Here is a 20,030-nt window from a genome sequence, read left to right as displayed (position 1 = left end):
TCCGCTAGAGGACGCTGTAGTATGGGTTGAATAAAGATGAAGAGCTGCTAGGTTTATATCGTAGAATTCGACAAAAAATTGGGAAAATTGTCCAGGCCAGGACAGTCTGTCCGCGGGAAGTTTAGAATTTCCCCTATGGTGTCAAAACTCCTCTGGCAAATTTATTCTCCCCACAACAGCGTGAGTCGGACATAAGCATAGAGCCAAACCGATGACAGAGAACTTTATTGCACGACAATTGTACACGGTACAATGTATGGCAACAACTATTAAACATAAGACCATACAGACTCTAAGTATATAGTGCTTATTCGAGATTATCAACTTCAAAGATATGAAGGACAGAAAGGAAAAGAAGTAAAGGAAAAGAAGGTACCACATTATAGATCATTATACTATAAAACTTTTGTGTATAGGATTTGACGCAACTTTCAATTTTTTTCAAACTTTGCATTGGCCATTGCTCCGACTAAAACTTTTTTCTTCCATAAAAGCTAAGTTATCTATAAGCGTTAAGTTTTAGCTTGGTGAATAGAAGGGTGCATGCAATATGTCCGAGCAAATGACTTTTGAATGACCTCTATTTGGCCAAATTTCTAGATCTACTTCTTGTTATGAGACGCATGTATTTGGCACAAGCCACTCACAAACAAGGAGGAAAGAAATTGTACATAATGTCAAAACTGCCCAAGAAGACCACACAGGGATCGATAAAATCCGGTCTATGTGGACAGGTGGTCACTATAGACAGGGTTCTTAATGCTTGTGTTAATGGGAAAAGTATAAGGGACCATCAAAAAGTCGTCACTTTGGCCAGGTGGTCCTTACGTAGTCAAGGTGATCACTTGCACCAAGCCGAAACTTCCTTGATGCCCTTGATTGGCCAGGTATAAACTGTATCAGTTTATGTACGGACGGTCCTCTAGCCTCCTTGGCAGGCTCTACAAGTCAGGCTTTTTTGTGCCTTATAATATCTAGTATGCTTTTTTTCGGATGGCTCTAAAGAGAGTATAGAGACTGCTTTAGGAGGCTACGGTCCTAAACGTAGGCTCTACCAGCCTCTGCGGGTCGCTGGGAAAAGAGTAGAAATTGGCCAAATAGAGTCAATTGTATGAAGGGAGTCGGCTACGGAGATAGGGTCCAATATTGCAACCGTGGAACTGCGGCTGCGAATGTTATCCCCAAAGTCCCCCGGCAAATGTTCTCCCTATAGCCGGCGTAGTTAGACTACGTCTGGTCATCATCATCTGGTAGAGACTATCCTAAACGTAGCAGAGCAACGGTAAGATGTTTCTTCTTCTACTAGCGTTCCGTTATAACGGGAGTAACGTTAGCCTTAGTTAGTAATTCTTATGAAAACGTTGTCTTATTTGTGCCACGCCCAAATGATCAATCATCAAAACCAAACGGACGCTGTCAATCAATGGATCGAAGCAATTTGTTGACGGAAGTGGTGAATTTGTCGAATTGTTTTCTGATGAGTCACTTACGAATTCTTATGAAAGGATCGATCTTGTCAAATTCTTCTTCGCTTTCTGGCATCATAGTATCTTTAAATCGTTTCTTGAATACGTTGTTGATACGAAAACATAATCCCTGACTGTTTTAGCGGCTTGTTTAGACTTTGATTACAACAACCAAATTACATTTGACAGAACGGTTTGTTTATAAAGGGGGTTGGGTCACCCGATACTACCCTGTCCCTCCCCATCGCGGATATTGTAACAGTCCATTTAGGGACTACACATTAACTCTATCATTCAACAGGGGGGAATTAGATAAACAAAATTAACAGCCTTAAACCATATCTTATAGCTTGGCTTATCTTTCTGTAGATAAATTGAAGATTTAAGTCTCTTTATCTGTACGTTTATGAAATATTTGAGTGTTTCGACAACCTAGTTTGAGTATCAACGTATTGTCCCCGATTTTCAAGCGAAGTTACGTTGGGAGGGGAGCGTTCAGCTTGGTGGCAGCTGAGTACCAAGTTTCACCTCACATCTTGAGCGATTTCGTCAACTTTTATCCAGTTTGAAGTCCTCCTAGTCGCCCCCAAGTGTGGCCAAGGAAACCTGGAGAGATCCCAGAACCATCTTTGAGCTCGTGCTTGCGGAATTTTGCCCGGGGCGGCGCGGGAAAGTGGACTAGAAAATCTGAAAATCTCTCTCGGAGTCGGACCCTGCTGTGCGCCGTCAACGCGTGAGCGAGTTTGGCCCTGACCCAGCCATAGATAGGGATACAACTCTTCCTTGTGACACCCTTAAGTTCTGCGTGGACGTCTAGGATCTTAAGAACGTCTACAGACAAGAATCTTCAAGGATCTACCTTCAGAAATATGCCGTGAATGTCGTAACGTACGTGAGTCAGCAACGGAAAAGTTTTTGTGTTTCCACCAAGGTGCAAATTTATGAATGATCCCAGCTGAAATCCTCTGGATTACTCGACGTACTGGCTTATCTCCTGCGTGCTTTAGGAAGTACTTCGGCGCCAAATCCGCCTTCCGATCTGATAGTCTACTTGTTGGGGAGGATTTTGGAGTCCTTAGGGCGTCCGGGATTCGAACGGGCGTGAGTTTGTGTTAGCGAGGAGAGGAGTCACCGGGCTTTTGTTTTGATACGCCTGGAACAAACTGCGAGTCTTGGATGGAAGGGAACATGGAGTGACACACGTCAGAAAGGTTTGCTCGTCTTTCAACCCTCTTTTGTAAGATTCTGAAACAAGATCTAAAGTCTCAAGGAAGTACTTTGATCTTCAGGAAGTTGTTGGGCTGTGTATTTGTTCCGAAATGACAGGAAGTCGCGAGCTTTTTTTGGCAGCGTTTCTTTGTGAGTTTGAGGTGGGGAGGGGGGCGATGTTACGACTTGTAGATTTTCGTGACAAAAAACGCTAACCATTGGACTTAACACCACACCAAAGCAGATATGATATCGCCAAACATTTAAGTGGTTTATTTAACAATGTGTGATGTTAATGAGGCTGATTGTTTTGTTATAAACCTCCCCACAGCGTAGCGATGAAGGTGACAGTATGCTTCGGGCACACTCGAGTCGTGGTGCCGTGCGGAAACGGCGAGCTCCCGGTCAGACAACTCATCGAGAAAGCCGCCGACAGATATCGCAAGGCCATCGGAAAGGTGCGTAGTTTTCTCCTTGTCTTTAACCCACTTAAAGTGTGGAATTTGCGTGAAATCTTCGGTTGAGTGGAAAAAACGCGTTTCAAGCGTGACAGCTTGGGCACCTCAGTTTTTGTTGACCTCTCTGTCTAAACAAAATTCAAGATGGCGGCATAATTTGAGTTCATTTCGTAAACAAAATAACCCCCCAAAATCGCAAAATTCAAACTTTTCCCTCAACTTTCAACAACCAGGGATCCAAGTCCCTAAAATTTGCACCACTTATGTGCAAGAAAACTCCATAATCCATAAGATTTATCATTGTAGAGGAAAGTTAGTTCATTGCAATGTTACACACATTGCAAACTAAATGTCACATATGTGACATCATCTAGGAATCAGGGTAGACAACATCTTCTGCATTCTTGTTAGACCGAGCATTACAAAGCTTTTTCCTGCCTTTCTGTTTAAAAAGATCCTCTTGTTTATAGAGATTAAGTCTATAGGTCAGAGTTTGAATAGAATTCCTGGTGTTCAACCAGGTTTTTACTTGTAGTATTATGTCTGAGGATTTGCATACCTACATGGAAGAGTTTTTACTCCAAACATAAGTGCTAATGTTACATGTTTTAAAGCTAAAGATATGGCTTGATACAAAAGAGGGACATAAGTTTGTAGGTTTACGGTTATTAAGTGTTTTTGAAGATTACTTCACTACAAGGAAATGTCCATGTGGTGTAGAGGTTCTCACACTCTGCTACTGGCCACATCTGGTTCAGATTCCGTGGAGCCAGCGGGCCGGGTTTGCGCCCAAGTCTGGACACGACAGGAAAAGAATGGCATCGTCCTTTCGGATGGGGACGTAAAGCCTGTGTATGACGGAGCTTATGGCGTCAGACCTCTGCACGTAAAGGAACTCTACACACTTATCGGGAAGAGTGGGGGTGACCTGGTGTGCTTGGTTAGATAATGCAAGCTGTAGCAAAGTCACATTGTACTTATTATAGGGAATGAAAAAGCGTCATGCTTCGTCCTCAGTCTTAGGTTGGTCGCTATGCCATTTCATAGTCTTCTAACTGTTTTAGCTACAAGAAATTCCAAATACCAAGAAGTTGAAAAACTGGTTGGTTGTGAGGAGCTACAACCAAGCCATTAGTGTAAGTCCTTTCTAATTGCATGGAAAAACACCTGGTTTAGATAGGATTGTTAATGTGTTATTCTTGTATGTTTGTGCAAAAAATCACATAAACATCCTGACTCACTCAAAGTAAACAGATTAAAAATAAAACACATGTATATTCAGTTGGTGGGTTTCCTGGAAACCCATTGTTTTATACAATTCTCTAACAATTCCCCCTTTCTGTCTTGACAAGTAGCAGAAATGAATAAAGGGAGACGAAAAAGAGACAATAGACGTTGATAATTCTGAGGAACAAAGAAGACAGGATGTGCTGTTCATTTTTAAATCAAGAATAACACTTCTTTTCGTTTCCAATTCATAGTGGCATTTCGTTGAATACACATGTCATTGTCATCCCTAATAGGGGTTGTACACATTTCACCTTACCAAAAACAAACAGTATTCTGTAATCGTTAGTGATTATTTTCCCCTGAGTTTATGCCAAACATTTATTTCACTTTTGGTATGATTAAGCTTAGAATATCTCATTTTTATAGGAAGCTGACTATAGTGACTAAGCAGACTAACATTACATTACAGTACTAGTATTAATGACAGACCACATCAGAAAGTGGCTTTCTTCTGAGATATGAAATATCGGGTATCCCTCAGGGAGGGCTAATCATATTTGGGTATTATCGTAACCACTAACTTGATTTTATTATAGTACATCAACCACTGAGTGATGGCCACTAACACCTCTTTTGCTCTTGTGCATTGAATTTGATAAGTATTAGATCTCAAGTCAAGTCAAGTCAAAGCCTTTATTTACTTTTTGATGCTTGTTCGACCACACAGGCCGCTTAGCAATATAAGCCTGATTTAGCAAAATGTATGAAATATCTCCAAAGGAAAAGCTTATTCTTGTGGATTGGTTGGTTCCTTAGATATTTGGGTGACTAATTTATAGGTAAGCCTACCCCTAAATGCAAATAAATACCTATGAGTCAGGGATATCCTGAGTGAGTCATACAAAAATATTACTTTGATCTTTGAATCTTTACATATTCATGACCGAAATCTAGGAATAGCATTGGGAAAAAGCCTTGCGGTATCTTACTATCAGTGAGTATCACCAAATTTCTGTGACATTAGTCAGACTCAAACAAAGAATTTGCCAAGTAGGTCAGTTGTGAGACAGTGCTATGTGTTTGAATGAACGGTTCAGTCTTGTACCACTGCTATTTGGTGCTATTTTGTGTTTTGAATGTGTTTTGAAAATACAATTGTGTATATCAAATGTACAATATTTCATAATTTACTGTCTATTTAGTGGTAATGTTGGACAGTTTTAAAGTCAGCAATGAGAAGACCATACTATAAGATTTGATTAGGAATGGCATTTTATCTGTAAGTTTGCTATGTAAATAGATCCATCCATCCATCAATCAATCAATCAATGAATGAAGCAAATACATATAGACACTACTAACAGGTGTTTCCAAAGCTTGTCTTAGATTTGTAAGAAAGCACTTGATAGTTAATGTGGGTTAAATCTTACTTGATTCTTGAAAAATATGTAAGAGAGGAATTCTTATTTGTTGAGTTTTGTCTGAAGTGTATGTGTAAGATTTTGGGTATGAGGAGCCAACCTGTAGGGTGTCCCAAGACAGTTGCTTACCTTACTGTGCATTCTTCACATTCCTGACTGACATTGTTGTTGTCCTAGTCTTACATCTACTTCATATTCAACAGTTCTTCTGTGATATGTATTGAGTCGGAAGAAAGGTTTATGATACAATATACAACATTATAAGAAGCCTTTATTAAAGATATAATTATAAAAGCTACATTTGAATTTTGATGCTCTGATGCTGGTGATAGTGATACTAGGTAGATTTTTTTTCAATCTTCTAGACATTTGATTATCTCACAAATTGCAAGTCTAAAGATATCATTATTATATCCTGTAATTTATAAATATATCACTATTTCTAGTAAGTTCTTCTTAGTTCTTTCTAAGCTGACATATTTGATATATCCAACATAACCTCTTGCATAGTACTAGTACCACTACCACGACACCGCAGTTGTTAACATATCCACTGCAGTGTATGGTATACACTTCACGTAATGCATTGACGTCATAAGCCAATATCATATAGACTGTTCATTTGAGATTTATTGCTTGGTAAGAGTGGCTCACCCACTGACTGATGCCATGGGTAGATAAGAACACATTATTGGGCCTCCCATGTCCTCAGGCCATGATAGGGGCACTTTGGATATTAAATGTTTGATATATTCCATATCTATTGGATGAGGGAGTCTTGTAAGGTCATAGCCATTATGACTGTATACAAGGGGGAGGGGGGCAAAGATGTCAAAAGTTTCTGTTCATACCAGGATTCTGCAGCAAGATTCACCCCGGGCACGGAATTGATTCGCGAATCATTGTATGATTGGCCCAAATCCAGCTCCCAGCGGGTTCATCAATCGGGATCAATCCCGTGCCTGGGTGAATTTCGGTTTATAAATTCTGTAAATGTTGAAATTTTCACAGAGGTTCAATGTTCGCAGTTTTGGTGGTAACCTCTTCAACTCAAACTTAAGCCACCGCGAAAATGCTTGTTCTGTCCCTGCTTGCCTACCCCGTTTTAACCACGACCTGAAAACCATGGCGAACACTCAATTTTCTCCCTACCGCAGATTTAAATCCCCACAGGCACTTACAGTATGAAGAGAGTTTTACAGAAATGGCTGAACTTTAAAGGCTCAACCCCTCTGTCCTGACCTGTTACATATCACCTGAACCCCCTGTACAGGCCTGATAGGTCCTGTTCCCAGTTGTAGTATTCGGTTCATGTCTAAACACAACTGGGGAGGATAGAAAAACAACTGCACTTAAACTGTGGTAGAGAGAAAACAGCCCTGTGCTGACAGACTGACGGACATCTTACAAAACAGACAGATAGTGGCATCCTTTTACCTTCCTACCAGATGTACCATCCATCGGAGACAGTCTGTTATCAAGGTAAAGTAAAATACAAACAAACAAACATACATACAAACTTTGAAGGTGTTAAAATGAGATTTTAACCAAAAAAAAACAAAATATTAGATTTCTATATCACTGATTTGATGTTTAAGTTTCTTTTATTCAAATGTTAGATGTTGAGACTCAAAAGCACTGTGAAAACTCCATTTTCTCCTCACCATGAAGTAAAATCAACACGAACGTTTACAGTATTCCCCCCATGTAGAAAGAAAAGTAGAGGTTTCCCCCCCAACAGTTGCCCCCAGAGCTCTGGCAGGTTTTGCCATAAGGAAGCCATCAGTAGTTGGCTAATGACATGTCCCTGTGCCCCATTCCCTAACACATACCAGGTGGTGGTGGCCTGGGATTTCTGATTAGGGAAGGGTCACTTCTGCCCACACTCTGGGGCTCAAAAACTTGAAAAAGGGAAAGAGAGGGTGTTTTGCCAAAGCATGTTCCATGCATGTACATGTAGGGATGAAGAGTAAATTGTCTACAAATAGTACAATTCTTTTCCAGGAAATTTTTAAAAAGAGAAGTCTTTTCAAGGCCATTCTAAAAGAGAAGGCAATTGAATGAATTGGAAGAAACCTTTTCTTGAAATTGATTGGAATTTTCTAAGAAATGTCTTTGAAATGATATCCTGTCTTAGATTCTACTGTAAAATAGGAAAAATTTGCGGTGGTTTTGTGTTTGCACCACTAGCTTATAACTACTTTGAAAATTTTTGTTTCATCTTCTGCCAGCCTAGTTTCAATAGCCTAAAGTATTTCTTGAACGTTGAAGTGTTTTGTAGTTTTGTTACATTTTATGATGCTATATAATCTGGAATGTTTGTTCCATACCATATTTCTATCATGTAATATATTAATTATAACCCACTTCTCCAGATGAAGACCTTATTAAAATTCTATGTGAGAAGGAACAAACAATGATTTTTTTCTTTGTCAGCTACAATTAAAAAAAAATCAATTCCGAAAAGTCAATTCCAATAAATTTCCAAGTGAAATTAAGCGTACCATGCCCTATAAAACTTGCCAACAACCCAGATGGTTGCATGGTCGTATGCACAATATCTTATATCTGCTGCAAATTGAATTGGAGACAGGGGATTTGTGTGTGAAAGACACCCATGGGGAGCCTGGTAAATTTTAGCACTTTATAAAGATTTTCAAATTCTACCTTGTTTCCAGATGGTCTCCGACCCAAAGATTGTACCCCATTCCTTGGTAACCCAGTAAATACCCTAAACTGATGTTAAAAGTTTCATGCAAAATTGTGAAAATTACAAAATTAAGATGTAAACATGTTTTAAACATTTTTGAGATTTGATTAATTTGATGTAAACATGTTTACTTTCCATGACTGTCAAATGTCAATATGGTTAAAACTATATTCACAAATTAGATTGCACAAAAGCAACATGTATGTCTTACTTGAAAGAAAAGCTATGTACTCAAATTACACCAGAGCACTACATGATAACGCATTCTTGGCAAATGTTTGAACTGTTAACCCATTTGGCAAGAAGCTTATCATTCCCTCTTCAAAATTCTTGACTCATGATTCTGTTTTGAATGATGTGAAAGCTACGCAAAGTTGACCTTACCTGTGACCTCTAACTTGAACCAGATGCTATAGGTTGGAAGTTGTTGTGGTTCTTTGGCAAACCACCAAAACATGTCCATAGAGAATATTATGGAATTCCGCCTTCACTTTTGAAGACATTGACAGAGTTGGACTAACTCTTGGTCTAGATAGGACTGTGAAAAACAGCGGGACTTGAACCACTGACCTCTGGTTCTTTGTCTACTCAATCAATGCTGTTCTGGGTGGTTTGCAGGTTACAGGCAAGCTGTTAAGTTTTTATTACAAATCCATTACTAATTGCAGGTTAACAATCTGGAAAGGATATAAATGAGATGTACATTGTATGTCAGCAAATTGTCAACAGATATTAGTTATGATAACTCGAGAAGCAGGTGGGTAGGGGTCAGGAAAAGGTTAATGGGCCTCCTAGCAGCTTTCTACGTAACTGCAGCAGAACCTGTTTTGGCATCTCATGTTCGTTCTAGGTATGCCATGGTTATGATGTTTGAGTCGTAGATAGCTTTTGGGGCACAGAGTAAGTGCTATATAGGTTTTGGCCCCCTAGCGGCATTTGGAACTGCAAGGGCGATTTTGTTTTAGTCTTTTGAAGAGAATAACTCAAGAAGGGGGTTGTTGGATTGTCATGATTTTTTAAGATGTAAGCCTTCTTGGACGTGGTTCAAGACAAACCGAAGACACTGCCAAGTTGATAGCCCCCAGTAAACATGTTTTACAAGCTCCGTCTGCACATAGCGAACACAAGACTGGAGAAATCAATATGTTCATTGAACCTTTTCCTGACCTGTACTTCTATGTGCCTAAAGCAAAGTGTCTCCAATATATTCTACCAGTCAAATATGATCGAGAATCCTTGAAAGATTTTTCAGGCATGCAATAAGCTTTACAAGTTAAAAATGTTATGCCTGAAGCATACTGTCCCTTTATGAATATGATAAGAGTTGGAAATATTAATCCGAAAGCAAAGAACCTCCTAGAGCAAATTGTCTGCGAGTCAAAATAAACTGAATATTCTGTTTCAAGACATGCAATAAGCTGTGTATGTATGTATGTAATGTGTGTGTTTGTTTGTGTGTGTGTTTGTTTGTGTGTGTGTGTGTGTGTTTGTGCATGTTAGAGTGTGTGTTTCTGACCAACATAAGATGTCGAAGTCTGCAATTTATGACTGTCTTGGAATAGTTCTCAAAAAAGCTTTGCCCTCCTAGAAGTAGAAGATGTATATTTTGCCCTTTTGCTTTATTATGTGGGTAATGATGCGATGCATTGCCAGACATGGCACTCGACCAGAGGGAGCCATTTGTGTGGCTGCGTTCTATCGATCAGAACGAAACAAATCCTTCGCCATCCGTGGTATTGGACTTAGGGTTGGGTTATCATAACGACTGCTTGTGGAAATGTAGCTGTGATAAAATATATCGATCTACTTTAGAGATCAGCAACTTTGTTTGATTAGCAGTGCAGACGAGGTGAGGCAACCATCCCAGTATTCCATGTAATACTCATTCCAAAATGCTGTCAGCAACAAGCATATAGACTTGTCATGGCGCCTTAGACAGTGTACAGCAACTGCAGTTAAGGCTTAAGTAGTCCATGAGACTGTCTGACTTTTGTAACTTTTATACAACCTTTGTTAGCAGTCTATGCACTTCTACCAGATGCAGCATTCCTAAAATCATACATGTACTGTTTATCAATCATGATACATATGTATTTCTGAAGAATATTAACTTCTTTCCTTGGCCTCTGCCCTTCATACAAATGAAAAAAGAAAGAAGAAGAAGATAAAGTATAATTAAAGCAAGAGAAAAATTAAGGTGTCTGAGTCAATGTTATTTTTTATTGACAGGAAATTTCTTGATTTTGTAGACAGATCACATACATGTTATATATTATTGAAAATTAAACTAATTTATTATAATAAATTTTGATACTTGTGGTAGGAAAACACACAATTTTTATTTTGCGCGCCACATTCAGTAGAAGGTACAATTTTTTTTGTAATGAATTGCTCTCTTATTATAACGTTGGGTAACCTAAATTCGGGATTTTTCCGATAATGGTTGACTGAAATCAATCTAGCAGAACAATAAACCATCCTTTTTTTCTATTATTCTGTCAGTATCATGTACTATCTTTGCACTAATCATATATATGGTAGATTTTGTCTCTAGTCGTGCTGACACCATAATATTTCAACTTGAAACTACCGTCTGCCGCACGTTCAATGATGGTGCTGTCAGACAGGGGGGCACATTAATTCGGGAGAGAAGATTCGTCTTGAATATCTTACCGCTAATCACATTTTATACAGCAGCTATTCGTTCCATCCTTGGCTTGAGGAGAGTGCTATGGATATAGACGTGTCCAAGTAAAAAAAATACACGAAAAAACGGCCGCACCGCACACATCAGGCCTTTGCTAACATCCCGTTTGTTGAGTCGGTACCGGTAGAACGTCACTCAAAGTCGATCCCCACCGTCATGGCAACGTGTAACGTTACATTATTCATGGCAAGTAAGCTGGATGCCGTAGCAATGGTTATACTGCTATGTCCATGTGTTCCTTGTTGTGTTAGGAGCAAACTTTGAGGAAAATATCGTCTTCAGTCCACTATCACACGCAACATTTAGACAAAAAAGTGTTCCTCACGACCTTTTGTCGTCTGCTTGACGACATGATTCTGGGTAACAATATGGCGGCGGGAAAATACACGTGCCGTAGGTTGTAGCAACAAAGAGGAGTTTTGATGATTGATCACACTTAGAATCCAGTTGCAGGTTCAAAAAAGAGATTGTAATAAGTTGTCTTGTAAATAATTGTGTTTAGCAGGCAGGAGATGTGACATTTGTCTTATAAACCAGCGAACAACCGAGCAGTGTGAGTCTCCCACGAAGCCCCCAGACTCTGTCAATAAGGGACGGAGAGTTTTTGACGTCGCCAACTTCTAATGTGTGGTTATCGAAGCTTTTCAGACAGTGTTCTGAATACGTTAGTCTGTCAAGTTTGCATTTCTAGCGGTATTACTGATGTTGCATCTAGCACATATCCCTAAATACCCCGTTTTCGAAAAATCCCGACTTTAAGTACCCCACGAATTTAGGTTACCCAACGTTATAGTCTTAAAACAACAAACCAAACTAATAGGGGCCATGGACCCCTTTTCCCCTCCTTGTCCACTGGGGTTTCCAGACAATGGATTGTTAACTCAGGAATACTGCAGGGGTATATTGATTTTTTCAGCAGCCACCTGTCAGTGAAACACATGCAAATGTGTGCCTCCAGTCCTCAGACTCTCTGCAAGTCAGCTATTGATGATACAAAAGGCAACCCCATTTCTATTCAAGTACAGCAATTTCCATAATGACAAGTTCAAAGCCATTGGCAGCAATCACTTTTAACCCATGGAGAGAAGGGGTCTGTACATACAATAAGAAATGGTCAATTTGTGATTTCTATTATGTTTGACATTTTGTAAAGTGGCCTTGATTAAACTTTAAAGATAGAATCCTATGCTACTAGTATATTGCCTGACAACATTTTTGATTGTTCTCACAAAAGATAGTAGATCACTGTATTGTACATGTAGAAAAGCTACATGTAAGTTTTATGATATGCTATTTTGCGGTTTCATTGGGTTTTGCCTATTAGGTTTTCCATAATTTTAGTTTCTTTGTGTAATAATACTGTAAATGCGTCTTTTCTTTCTTAAAAAAGATGTATGGTAAATGTTGAAAAGCTGTTTTATAAGTGCTTAATTTCAGTTTCATGGGCTTTTCTATTGATCAGTTGTAACCCACATTACAATGGCAATGTCGATAATGGCTTGTGTGGAAGCAAGTCTATACAAAAGGAAGCTGGCAGTGGCAAGGTTGTGATAAAAGCTTGGCAAGAATATCAATTCATACGTAGATCAGTAAGTGCATTAGAGTTGCAGACAACAGTGCAGGTGCAGGTTTTATGATACTTTAAATGTCTTTAAGTTTGCTGTGATTGGATTTTTTGATTGCTCAGTAGGTAGGTAGAAAATAGAGTGTTCACAATGAGTTTGAATTTGCAATACAGAGCACGCCACTATAGACACTTACCGTACAGTAATGGAAACAATGGTGGTTTTAAGTTCACGTTGAAGCTGTCACTGCCAGCAAACATAAAACCGCTGTAAAGATTTTAAGAATTACAGTATGACAAACACAAAAGCTGAAGCCTGTTCTTTTATGCCAGTGCTGATTGTGCAATGATTTCTGGTTAATAACCACTTCTACAGCAAATTGAAAGGCATAAATGCATTATATTTCCCTTGGTACAGACTGTTCACATTGCATTTTACATGTATAGTTTCAATTATCATGACAACCACTGTATGGAACAATGGCACACTGCCATACAGCTTTGGGTTACAACTTGAGTGAAGTTGAGTGATATTTTATGAATTGTACAGTACTAGTTACTACATGTAGGTCTTGTCAGCATAATTGAAACTATACATATAAGATCTAACTTTGCAAAGGCATTTATTTGCTTATTATCTCCATGAAAAATGGAGATATTGTTTTGGGTGTGTCTGTGTGTCTGTTTGCTTGTTTGTCTGTTTGTCTGTGTTTCCGGACTACTGTAGTCAGCATAACTCAAGAACCTCTTGATGGATTACGATGATATTTGGTATGTGGGCAGGTGTTGTGAAGCCGACATTCAAGGTCGATTTTGGGCCCCCTGGTATGTGACCTTGGTACTGCAGCAGAACTTCAATTTTTGTATCTTTTGACCTGGACGTGCTGTGGTGTTGATTTTTTGGCGGCAGATAGCTTGTGGTGTAATGGAGACGTGGTGTGGGTTTGGGCCCCCTAGCAGCTTGCTCTGGAACTGCAGGGGCGTTATCGTGAAAATCTTCTAAGGCGAATAACTGAACAAAGGAACGATGGATTTCCATGATATTTAGTATAAAGGTAGCTTAGACAGAGATGTACACAATGAAGTTCAAATTATGTTAATTAGGACTTAATTTGCATAGCTAATGAGGAAAATCTATATTTGCTGTGTTTTCCATTATCAGACTCAAATACATGTAACGTATGTAGTTTATGGAAAGTGGATCATCAACAGATACCAATTATGCAAATAAATTCCTTATTTGCATAATTAATGCAAAATACCATATCTCATCTAATTGGAAAATTATAGGACTGTCAATGTGATACATAGTATGCAGGTAGCTTAGACAGAGATATACATAATGCAGTGCAAATTATGCTAATTCCTAATTTGCATAATTAATGCAAAAACACCACTATGAATCTAATTGGAAAATTATAGGAGTCAATATTGCAACATGTGTAGGTTAGATAAAGGTGTTTGTAACCAAGCATATATTATGCAAATGTGTAAGTCATTTGCATGAATAGAATTGTTCATGGAGATATGAGGTCGTGGAACTCTTGTTTTGCAGCTGTTTTGTACGATTTACAGTATGGCTGAAATTGTGAGGTTTTTTTTAAACGCAGAAGAAAATTGATGAATGTAGATGTTATCCATATAATGAAATCAACATGGCCTAATGAGAAACAAATAGTTCCAGTCTGACTAAGGAAACCACAGCAGACTTCCTAGTTAGATTGTGAGACCTCCACAGAAACAACCCAGAGACATTTGAGCAGCGGTAATCCGGATGTGTGAGCTCATGTCTGGGGTTAAAAACCTGTGTCCAATTTGGACTTCCACATGTACCCACTCACAGTCAGCAAAGCAAAGGTGCGGCTTGTCTGTGCTGCCCCCCTCCTCTACAACTACTGCAAATGCTCCAACTATCGCTTTCTTGTTGCACTTTTTGTGTGACCTCTCCACCGCAAATTCATGACACTGCGAATACTGTAAATGCATTTAAGTTCGCATTTAAGTTTGTGTGTTTTTGTATCTCACGCTAAAGGGAAAATGGAATGTTCGCGGTGGTTTTAAGTTTGCGGCAGCGCTTTAGGCACATACTGCTACAGTATTGGACAAAAATGTTCACAGTGGTCTTAAGTTCACGGTGAAACAGTTGCTGCAAAAACCGGAACCTAAACTTCAGTGATAAAGCCTCCGTGAACATTTCTGCATTTACAGTATGTCACCCTTGTTGTGTTTCAACCGCGAATTTAAAACACAGCAAAAACAGCGTATTCCTTCCCACAGCGAAAATAAAATCAACGCAAAAGTGAATGAATGTACAGTATCCTCACACATTGCGCTACTGTGGACCTGACATTTGTCTACGGGGATTAATATGCCCAACTCATAACTTGCGGAATTTTTCTTGTCATGCTAGCAAATTCCAATTTCCATGCAATTTATTGCCAGCCCCCACAATTTCGTCATGCCTCCAAATATACATTCTTTCAGCTCGGATTTCAAACAAGTCCTGTCCGTCAAGCGTGCAAACAGAGTGTTCAACTAGAATGGCAACATTTTCGGGAAAATGCAGAATATTCCCCTCCCATTACCTACACCTCAAATATGACATCCTTAGCATTGACTGTAAGGATATGACGAAGTTTCTGCATAAATTATGCAAAGGAGGTCGGCATTAGTATAATTTATGGCCAGGTGTGTCCGGCCTTTCCTAAAGGTACCTACATCTCAAATATGACATCCGTAGCTTTTATGGTTAGGGATGTGCATAAATTATGCATAATGCACTCATTAGCATAATTCATGGCCAGGTTTTCTGACCTTTCCTAAAGGTACCTGCATCTCCTCCGTAGCCTTTACAGTAAGGGAAAAACAAGTTTATGCATAAATTATGCAAATGAGGTCCGCATTAGCATAATTTATGCACAGGTGTGTTCACCTCTCCTAAAGGTACCTACATCTGAAATATGCCATCCGTAGTCTTTACGGTAAGGGATATACATACATTATGCAAATGAGGTCCGCATTAGCATAATTTATGTACAGGTGTGTTCACCTCTCTTTAAGGTACCTACATCTGAAATATGCCATCCGTAGTCTTTACGGTAAGGGATATACATACATTATGCAAATGAGGTCCTCATTAGCATAATTTATGTCCAGGTGTGTTCACCTTTCCTAAATATACCTACATGTCAAATATGACATCTGTAGCTTTTACGGTAAGGGAAATACAAGTTTCTGCATAAATTATGCAAATGAGGTCCTCATTAGCATAATTCATGGCCAGGTGTGTTTACCTTTCCTAAATTTATCTACTTCTCAAATATGGCATTTGCAGCTTTTACTGTAAACGCAATACAAGTTTTTGCATAAATTATGCAAATGAGGTCCTCATTAGCATAATTTATGTCCAGGTGTGTTCACCTTTCCTACAGATACCTACATCTCAAATATGACATCTGTAGCTTTTATGGTAAGGGAAATACAAGTTTCTGCATAAATTATGCAAATGAGGTCCTCATTAGCATAATTCATGGCCAGGTGTGTTTACCTTTCCTAAATTTATCTACTTCTCAAATATGGCATTTGCAGCTTTTACTGTAAACGCAATACAAGTTTTTGCATAAATTATGCAAATGAGGTCCTCATTAGCATAATTTATGTTCAGGTGTGTTCACCTTTCCTACAGATACCTACATCTCAAATATGACATCTGTAGCTTTTACGGTAAGGGAAATACAAGTTTCTGCATAAATTATGCAAATGAGGTCCTCATTACCATAATTCGTGGTCAGGTGTGTTTACCTTTCCTAAATTTATCTACATCTCAAATATGACATCTGCAGCTTTTACTGTAAACGCAATACAAGTTTTTGCATAAATTATGCAAATGATGTCCTCATTAGCATAATTTATTGTCAGGTGTATTCACCTTTCCTATAGGTACCTACATCTCAAATATAACATCCGTACATTGTAACATAAGGTACATATGACTTGCTGCAATACCATTAGTTGAGCTACCACCGCACATCTACTTGGTTTTTGGCAGAAGAAGAAGAAGAAGAAAGAAGAAGAAAGAAGAAGAAGAACAGGCAAGCAAAAACAGTATATCCCCCTTCCCACTGGAAGGGGAATATAATAATTAATTTCCTCATAGATGCATGAAAAAAACATCCGATTTAATCAATGGACATCCTTGTTATCTTATACATGCTGTGATATTCCATTCGTCCCTAGTGGGGGGTGGGTGGAAATGACAGGTGGTCAGATAATTGAGGTAGATTAATTTTACAAATTGTATCTGTCATTCTATAGCATGCAACAATAGAAAGGATATTACTTCATCCATATTCATTAGGATAATAACGCAGTTTGCATGCAAAGATTTCAGTCCAGTAACTGCAAATTAAGGAAAGTATCGAGTGAAATTGGATCGCAATTTTACACTTAATTGGGGAGGGGGGTGAAAGTATGACAGACCTGGGTTCAGAGCATTATGTCAAGAACACTTCAACTTCAGGAAAAGGAAAACTTAGATATGCTATGATTTTGATTCCTAGTTTTATGTATGAGACCGTACTCTTGTACAGTATCTGAACTTTGATCAGCCCAGAATATGCATTGTTTGTTTCGCCCACCGTGGGTCCGTTACCTGTAAGAAATACTGCTTCTTTTTGTTCGCTCAGTTCCTTGAAAGAATAACCTACTCTTTCAGTCTCCTTTCTTGCTGTCCCACTCTCATTGTTTGACCAGGCATAACAAAAGCAATCGAGAAAGCAGTCAGGGACTTGAAAACAGTCTTAAAAATTTTGCAGTGTTGTTATGTGTTGAATTTTGTATTTGAATTTCACACGTTTTTTTGATCATATAGCTGACAGATATTCATTTTTAGCTATCTTCAGTTGAATAAGTTGTCAGCAAAATCAGAAGAAAGTCCAAATATGAACAGATGTTTTATGGCAACAAAAACCAACAAAGCACTTGGAAAAGTCTAATTGGTCATTAGTGTCACAGTAACACAGCACTATGATAACCATCTAGGTGGATTTAAAAAAAAGAGTGCTTTGCTGTCTCTGTGTTCAGTGATCTGGGTGTTGTTGGGTACCTGATTGTGAATGAGAGATTTCAGTACAAACCTGGCTCATGTTACAGGGCACTTTGCTGGTGGCTTAGGGGGTCTTGCAAGTGGCTATTGTCAATCAGCACAGCTGCCCTGCAAGGGTTCTCCTAGGGGGTCTTCACTTAAAAGTTGATTGTTTATTTTGTCCACCTTTTCTGGAGTGGTAGAAAATGTTACTTTTGTACAGTTCTTTTGTAGAAAGCCAGGATTCTCAATTTGTGAAAAGGGTCAAGATTTTGATAATTTTGAAGGGTCGTTTCTGGTTTGGGGATCTTTTCGATTGACGTATTTGTTGTTACTGTTAAGCCGTTATTAGAAACACCTGAGTTAAACTGGGTCAGCCTTGAGAAGCTGCATGTATCTTTAGCAGGGCGCCTTCTTCGGGGAACAACTCATAATGTGCATCTTTTACCTTTCAGACATCGCATAGTGTCTAGAGTCCGATTCAAAACTTTCTATGGGGACCAATTCATAGTGGTTGGTGTCAAGTGGATAGGCAAGCAAAGGCGAGATCAAGAGGTCACGGGTTTGATCCCTGTCTGGATGTTGTGTCCTTGGGAAAAGCACTTTACATGACTTTCCTCACTCCACCCAGTTGTAGAAAATAGGTACCTGCTTCCAGTTGGGGAGGGAGAAGGCAGTGGAAGGAGAGGGTTGGGCTCTGCCTCCCAAAACCATGCCCTAGACACAGTGGATTAACAACCCGTAGTTATTCTTTAAAAGTCAGCAACTAAAACACCCCTGCATTTCCAAAGGAAGCTGCTAGTGGGCCCAAAGTTATGTTGCTCCCTCCCATGTACAAGAGTTATCTAATCACCCCAAAATCATGACCATACTGTAGCTTGCCAAGAACACAAGATATGGAAACTGTAAGTTCTGCTGTAGTACCAAGGAAAGCTGCATGGGGGCTCAAAATTTAAACTTATCTTTGATACGACAAGAGCTTAACACATACCAAATTTGATTACAATTCATCCATATCTTCTTCAGTTTTGCTCTTCAACCGCATACATACTGATAGGAACATACAAGTAATCCCAACCGAAAACATGACGTTCTTGTAAATTCACTTATGTTTTCCACGTTTTATTTTTGTACTACATTTACCTCTAGTCTCGGCTATGGAGTTAGCATTGCCAGACGTCTAATATGTAATGCATTCCACCTATGTGCTTCTTACGGTAACATAACCTGAATACTGGGACATACTAAAGATACTTACCAGGACAAGCCATGTTGGTCTACCAACATGTAATTATCACTAATGACAGTTGTGGGGGGTGGGAGGGTTTGCTAGTTACCTGGATGCCTTCTTCCTGTACTTAGTGCTAATGATCTCCCAACGGTACACAGAACCACCCATAAACATGCCAATTACACATGCTATTGTGTGCTATTAACACCTGCAGGTGGGATGGTCTATACCTAATATTGCTCATGCCTGGTGAGAATGATTAATTTTAGTTTGTGATTTCTCTAGTCTAGAAGAAACAGTGAAATCTCTGAATATGGTACCTCGATCTTTCAGCTATTAAACAACAATATTACCAGGCTAATCTAGACTATATAACCGGACAACAAAGTATTTTAGATAACAGTAACACTTTATGATATATGTGTGTTTCATTATCTTCAATGAAGGTATGGATGATTCGGCCTCACATTTGGAATAAGTACCAAGAAAGTGACATGTGTAGCCAGATATAGGAGCTGGACATGATAACAGTACATGGAAAATATTGGTCTGTATACCAGATAGGGTGAAGAAGACTGGGGTTTTAGCTACTGGTTACTGCTTGGCCCTAATGCTGCTTGTGTTCTTCATGTGTTCCATGGCAGGTGTATTTGTTTCTCATTGTCCTGTGTGCACAGCAAACTACAGAACAGTGCCTTACATTAGGACCAGACAATACCAACCTCATTCCCCCTCCCACCGACACTGTACACTATGTATCAAACAAACACCAGCGGTGCTTCAGTGTTTGTGCAGTGTTAGCTATGACGTCTACGGTATTTCCTTGGGCACACAGTGTGCCAATGCAGGGATTTGTTAGAGTCCTTGGCTGTGTTTGAGTTTGTATTTTCTGTTAAAAGCTTTATGTAGTTGAAAGAGGGAGGCTGTCATCTCATTCTTTGTTCAAGATTG

General features: G+C 39.1%; 1 protein-coding gene across 9 annotated transcripts in view; it reads left to right on the top strand.

Moving 5' to 3' along the window:
* Positions 1 to 1,920: 1,920 nt before the first annotated feature.
* LOC136447456 (partitioning defective 3 homolog) overlaps positions 1,921 to 20,030 on the top strand; it is a 74,878-nt gene continuing 56,768 nt past the window's right edge. For 7 of the 9 annotated variants that reach the window (XM_066446377.1, XM_066446375.1, XM_066446374.1 and 4 more), the window contains exons 1-2: positions 1,922 to 2,677; positions 3,007 to 3,133. In XM_066446377.1, the coding sequence (XP_066302474.1) occupies positions 3,014 to 3,133 (120 nt within the window). In that variant the 5' untranslated portion in view covers positions 1,922 to 2,677; positions 3,007 to 3,013. Of the gene's footprint in view, positions 2,678 to 3,006; positions 3,134 to 20,030 lie in introns of all 9 variants that reach the window. The other 2 variants (XM_066446379.1, XM_066446378.1) reach the window with 1 other exon arrangement.

Source organism: Branchiostoma lanceolatum, chromosome 13 (genome assembly GCF_035083965.1).
Source record: "Branchiostoma lanceolatum isolate klBraLanc5 chromosome 13, klBraLanc5.hap2, whole genome shotgun sequence".
In the NCBI taxonomy this organism is placed as follows: Eukaryota; Metazoa; Chordata; class Leptocardii; order Amphioxiformes; family Branchiostomatidae; genus Branchiostoma; species Branchiostoma lanceolatum.
Note: the sequence above shows the minus strand (reverse complement) of the source record. Positions and strands in the feature narration are given on the sequence as shown.